The sequence below is a fragment of the Penicillium canescens genome, assembly GCF_028828765.1.
Source record: "Penicillium canescens strain IBT 15451 chromosome Unknown utg000007l_segment0_segment0, whole genome shotgun sequence".
Lineage (NCBI taxonomy): Eukaryota > Fungi > Ascomycota > Eurotiomycetes > Eurotiales > Aspergillaceae > Penicillium > Penicillium canescens.
The window spans coordinates 1,539,513-1,545,374 of NW_026703969.1; the positions used below are offsets into that span (position 1 = coordinate 1,539,513).

General features: G+C 51.3%; 2 protein-coding genes across 2 annotated transcripts; both read right to left on the reverse strand.

The window, feature by feature from the left end:
* Positions 1-2,454: 2,454 nt before the first annotated feature.
* Positions 2,455-3,292, reverse strand: N7446_010791 (uncharacterized protein; the record flags this gene model as incomplete). Its single annotated transcript, XM_058519534.1, has 2 exons — positions 2,455-2,598; positions 2,636-3,292. 2 exons carry the CDS (start codon positions 3,290-3,292, stop codon positions 2,455-2,457), a joined length of 801 nt encoding a protein of 266 aa, XP_058368372.1.
* On the reverse strand, positions 3,289-4,044 carry N7446_010792 (uncharacterized protein; the record flags this gene model as incomplete). Its single annotated transcript, XM_058519535.1, has 1 exon — positions 3,289-4,044. The coding sequence occupies one exon, from the start codon at positions 4,042-4,044 to the stop codon at positions 3,289-3,291; it is 756 nt and encodes a 251-aa protein (XP_058368373.1).
* Positions 4,045-5,862: the final 1,818 nt, after the last annotated feature.

Genomic DNA, 5,862 nt, shown 5'->3' on the forward strand with positions numbered 1-5,862 from the left:
ATACCGTCTTCTTGTGTGAAGCCTCTCACCACCCATCTGCTCTTATGGCGGAGTACTTCGCCGTGAGGTCCTCGTTTGAGTTTGAAGACCCATTTTCCACTGAGAACTCGCCGGTCTTTGGGGGGATCAACAAGCTCCCACGTTTTGTTTTGCTTGAGTGAGTTCACTTCTTCAAGCATTGCCCTTTTCCATTCGAGCCAGCTTGTGTCGTTCTTCGCTTGATGCAGGTTCTTTGGCTCAAAGGGTTCTGTTTCCTCTGCAGCTACCGTTAAGAGTGTTGGGATGATGTTCTCTTCGGGTATATTCATTAGTGCAAGCTCTTCTTCGCTCTCATCAGACGTGTCTAGTGTGACTTGTGGAGCACGAATCTTCATTTCAGGGTGATGATCTAGTGCTCCTGGTTGCACTTCATGAACTGGGTTGTCAAGTTCAAGTTGGAGTTCTGGATATCGTTGCCATTCTCCTGAACTTAGCCCTTGTTGAGCGTCGTCTTGTTGCTGGTCGCCACCGGGTGGTGAGTCAATCCCAAGGACAGAATCCTGATAAGCAGGTGATAGGGGTCCGAGGGCATCGTCACTCCGTATGGACGACAAGGTCCTGTCTCCCTGTACAGCAACAGCTGGCTGCGAGTCTTCGTTACTCGATTGAGACGACGCTGGGGTTTGCGAGTTATCGTTACTCGGCTGGGTAAGCACTCGCGAGTTATCGTTACTCCGAGGCAGTATGTGCGAGATATCGTTTCTCGGCTTAGGTAGGGCCCGCTCCGATGGTGCCATTGACAATTGGCGCCCCGAAGCAGGCACGGATGCTTGCCGGATGCCTACCGACGGTTGATTTATTAGTCCCACCGTCTCACTCCCCCTGCGGCAGCAGCCGTTGCCTCAGGTAAGCCGTCTTGTCTGGCTCCCACATCTTCTATAGTCTGTGTGGAGGGAGCTGTAAGGACTTCGTGAAATTCGGCGTTTGGAGTCCCAACGATTCTTCCGTCTTCCAGGAGGATACGGTAGTTGGTATTTCCTTCATAGCCTAGCAGAATGCATGGCCTTGTTCGTGGATCCGTGAGCTTCTTTCTTTGCTTTGGCGGGATCAAGTATTCCCCTTTGGATCCGATCACTCTGAGTCGTGATAGGTCAGGCTTATCGCCATACCACACTTGGTACGGAGTCATGTTGAGCTTCGATGACGGCGACCGGTTGGAGAGGAACGCTGCGGTTCGAGCAATTTCCGGCCAGAATTTAGACGGCAACCTCGCATGTGCTAGCGTAGGCCCAACCCTATCGTAAATAGTCTTGTGGGCTCTTTCAGCGACCCCGTTCTGCTGGTGTTGATCCACTCCTGTCACCTCAGCTTGAATTGCGCGCGAGAACAACATGAACTTCATCTCGTCTCCCACATGTTCAGATATTCTGTCGAGACGTATTCGCCTGCATTTTCGTTCGGGGCGCTCATTGTGGTCGAGGAAGAACCGTAGTGATTCTATGACGAACTCTTGTCTTCGTGGTATAGGGATAATCTCGATCCAGCCCGTGAAGTCGTCAACGATGGTGAGCCAGTAACGACTGCCGTCAAGGCCCTCGTCAAATGGCCCTGCAACGTCAATATGGAGGAGCTCCATTGCGTGTTCTCCTCTCCTGCTATTTCCTGATCTGCGGTGGGGTTTTTCGATCATTCGCCCCTGCAGACACGAATTGCATGGATGACGTGGCTCCATGTCCCGAACACCGTGAGCCTGCTTTTTGAGTCGCCGAAGATTTGCATCACTCATATGAGCAAGCCGATTGTGCCACAGAGACATTTGCGGGCTAACATGGTAAGAGGGAAAAGTCAGACTTGTCCACAGATCGAGTGCGTAGACTCCATGATATTCGTTGGCAGTATATAGATTCTTTTCGTTTGACTTGTTGCGAATGATAGCACTCTGGCTTGAGAATTCGACCTTTGCTCCTCGTTTGAGAAGCTGGAGCACCGATATGAGATTGGCGTGTGCAGATGGAACATAGAGGACGTTATCAAGCACAAGCCATTTCTTTCTGCCGCGTACATTGCAAAGGATATTCACTGTTCCCACTCCTGAGGGAGCCGTTGAGGTGTCAACGCCTGTAAGTGAGGGGCCATGGTACTTGGCCATTTGGACAAACCTCGAGGCACTATTGCAGACGTGCTGAGCGCATCCACTATCCACGATCCACGCGTCGCGAATAGAGAGGGTTTTTATCGCCATCATTGTGGGAATATGGTCGGACAGGGCGAAATTGCCCTCGATATCGTTTCCAAATGCCTCGTTGACATCTTTCTCGGAGACTCTCGTCGCCATGAAAGTTGGTTTCTTCGGATTCTTTGGACCACCTGCATCGTCATCCTCGTCATCCGTCGAAGGCCGCTTCTTCAACTGTTTGCGTGTGCCCGTATGCATCCTGCCTGGCTTTGGCTTCGGTCCATCTCCGTCTTTTTGTTTCAGTTTCGGATTCTTGGTGAAACATTCGGAATCAACGTGATAAGGTTTTCGGCAGAAGGAGCAATATGGGACGTTATCGATCTCGATTCGACAAGTAGTTCCGTCCGACGACGGGATGAGTTTCTTGTCACCTGGCCCACGGACTAGAGCAAGAGCAGGAAGTGCCTGGGTCTCCATTACTTGTTTACCCAATTGCCCCTTCCTATGCTCTTCCTCGATTGCCTTATTCTCGATATAGTCAAATGTGGGCGCCGCTTTCGTGACGTTCCCATTTGCGTCTCTTTCATTGACAAGGTCCATTTGCCGGAAGATATGATCGCGGAAGCTCTCGTACTCCGGACCGAGTGCATGCACGAAGAAAAATGTTCGCTCAATTTCGGAGGTTACACAATCAGGGTCAAGGAGGAGTTTTTCAGCATGGATCTTCCTGATCTCTGCTCCGAGGGCTTGAGTGCTCCCACACTTGTCTCTTGTAAGGGCGATGTATCGCCGTTGGAGGTTAACATACGTGCCTGAGCCTTCTGGTTTGAAGTTGTCCTTGACTGCCTTAAGCAGTACTTGGACTCGAGGAATCTCAAAGGCATTGATTCTTTGCGCCGCATTGTGTGTCAGCTTTGCCGTGATCATCGCAGAATAGAAATTTTGGCGGTGAATCCATTGCCGTGCTTCTTCCTCTTCTATCGGTGGAGTCGCTCCATCGTCGGCAACCGCAGATATCCGAATGAACTCGTTGACCTTCTGATTCCACCGAAACCAGTCGTTGGCATTATCTAATGTTGGGATTCCGTTATAGAACGTATTGATTCCGAATTGCTCAAACTTTGTGATTTCAGTCATGTCGGCAAAGGATGCTCCTCGGAGCTGAAGAATTCAGGGCTAGATATGTCGTTGGGCCGATCAGAGGTAACCGATTCACTATTTGATGACTGAGGCGAGCGCACCTCCAGGCCAAAGAGTTCAAGGCTTGACGCGGCACTGGGAAGACTTGAGACGATGGAAACGCTTCGATCTGATGAACTTGGCGTAGGCATCCGAGATGGAGGAGTATAGTCGCTGTCCGGGACTCCTTGTAGATTGAGAGAGTACTTGTACGATCTAAAGAAGTGGGGGAAACGGCGTCGGTCAACAAGATATCCCGGCTTCCTTGGAGGGAAGATTGAGGGTCTGTTTGGCCTGAGTTTGTAACGACTCGAATTGCTGTTGTCGGAAATGAATGGATCCCCTCCACCCGCAGGGCTTGGTGGGGTGAAGGCCAAAGTCTCAATGTTGTTTTGTGACTGAGCAAGAGTGCGATAGCGACTTGTCCCCTGTGCGACACTGGAACATGTGGGTTGAGCTTGGAGGGAAACTGAGAGGTTTTCTCCAGTATTGCGAGGAGCGATGATTGAGGTGGTGATCCTCGATGCTCGGCGTATGCGGTCTTCGGTGGACAGGCGCCAGTAGGCTCCCAAGAGTGAGTTCGGAGAAAGTGATGGGAAGTAGGACGTTTGGATTTTCTTGAAGCGCCAATGGCGAGTGTATCGGAGGTATGAGAGGATGTTCAGCTCCTCGTCCGTCCAAGAGTGTCTCTTTTGTAGTGTTTTCCGCATTTTTCTTCCGAAATGGCATTGTGGCTGGTGACTCTGAGAAGATGGTTACCGAGTTTGCTGCAAATGGTGACATGTCCCGGCAGTAGGTAACATTTGCGGTACCTCATGCCAGCTTCATGGTGTAACCGTAGCAATAATGGCATACTGTCTATGGCTATTTGCCGGAGAAACTCCCGAGGCTTGCTGCAAACGGTGACATGTCCTGGCTATGAGGGCAACCCTGCGATACTCCGTGCCAGTGTGACAGTGTAACAGTAGCAATGATGGCATGCTGTCTGTAAGCCTTCAGTGAATGGAGTTCATCCAGGTCATTGCTTCGAGTGTGTTTTGAGCAATAGAACTTCATATGGTTCATCAAGGTACTGAGAATATATGATCAGTTTCTGAAGTTCATGGAGTTAGTCTCTGATAGAGAAGCTTAGCTGTAATGGCAGGGAAAGTATTTATGTGTTGAGATGCCTGCGTGCCCAAAGGTAAAGCCACCCGGGCTCATAACCTGTTGAGATAGGTAGTTGTAGTGTTCTTGTTGAGTGTACTATCAAAAGTGGGAATCCCGTCTATTTAAATGTCCATCGCTAGTCCTGCCGTAAGCTTTGACCACCGCGATACTCAACAGCATAATATGAATATGAATAAGAGACTTATTCATATTGCATTATTCATGAATATTCATGAATGATCATATTTATTCATATACTGAGAGAGCAGGAGAGGCGGGACAACTCTTTCTTGGCAAAAACGTTTTCTTGAAATATCTAGCCAATCAGAGGTCTCACAGCCTCGTGAATTAGTTCATCGTAATCGTAACCTCAAGCGCTACGACCTGATACCCTTTTTATAGGGGAGATGGCAGCGATGGTTGGGACGGGTGCGAACGCACAGATTTTGCCCCCTGACAGGAGAGGAACACCAAAAACCACGGCCCTCGCGGATCCGCCCCGATCCATGGACGACATCGCGGAAGGGGCCCGCAGGGTGCTCAACCACATCGAAAACAATGGCACGGAGGACCGATATGTCACTGGGTATATTCGCGCCGTCCGCCAGTACGCACTCAACGCCCAACGGGGAGACGGCCAGGGGATGGCCAAGGTGCTTGAGGCGCTGACCAAGATCAACGCCGACACCGAACGTCTGAACCAGCGAATGGATACCATTGAAAAGACAACGAGCACATTATCGACGGCACTATCTACCCCCGCGGCGAACTCTGCGGCAGCGTGGCGCAACTTCCGGGCCAAAGAATGGCAGCGCGACTTGGCTACGGCTGCGGCTCCTATCACCCGGAGCGGCGGCACATCGTCACCAGGAGTACCGGAAATGGAACTTCGCGAGGACCGAGAGGTCATCGTCAAGGTCGGAATGAACCGCGAGCAAATCCGTGGATTGACACCAAAAGATTTGGTCGAGAGGGCTGAACGACAGAGGGTATCAAATGCCCGTCAGAAGAATTCAGGGGTACTGGCCGGACAGGCTTTCTTTGTCGCTGCTCGAAAATTGCCGTCGGGGGATGTGGCAATGATCGCCAACAGTGCGGCAGGGGCAGAGGTCCTCCGCAAACATGCTGCGTGGCTGAGAGCCTTTGGACCAGGCTCGGTGGTCCAAGAACCGTCATGGGGAGTGGTGGCGTACCATATTCCCGTGAGGTCCATGAAGGTTACTCCGGAGACGATGGCTGACGTTGCGGCTGAGCTGCTCAGGCAGAACAACTGGGGCGAAGGCGCTAAGATTCAGTATCTAGGATGGATGACCCGTCCGGGTGAGAGGGCGGAGGGCTCCATCCTGATCGAGTTCACCAGCCCAGTCGTGGCTAATCGC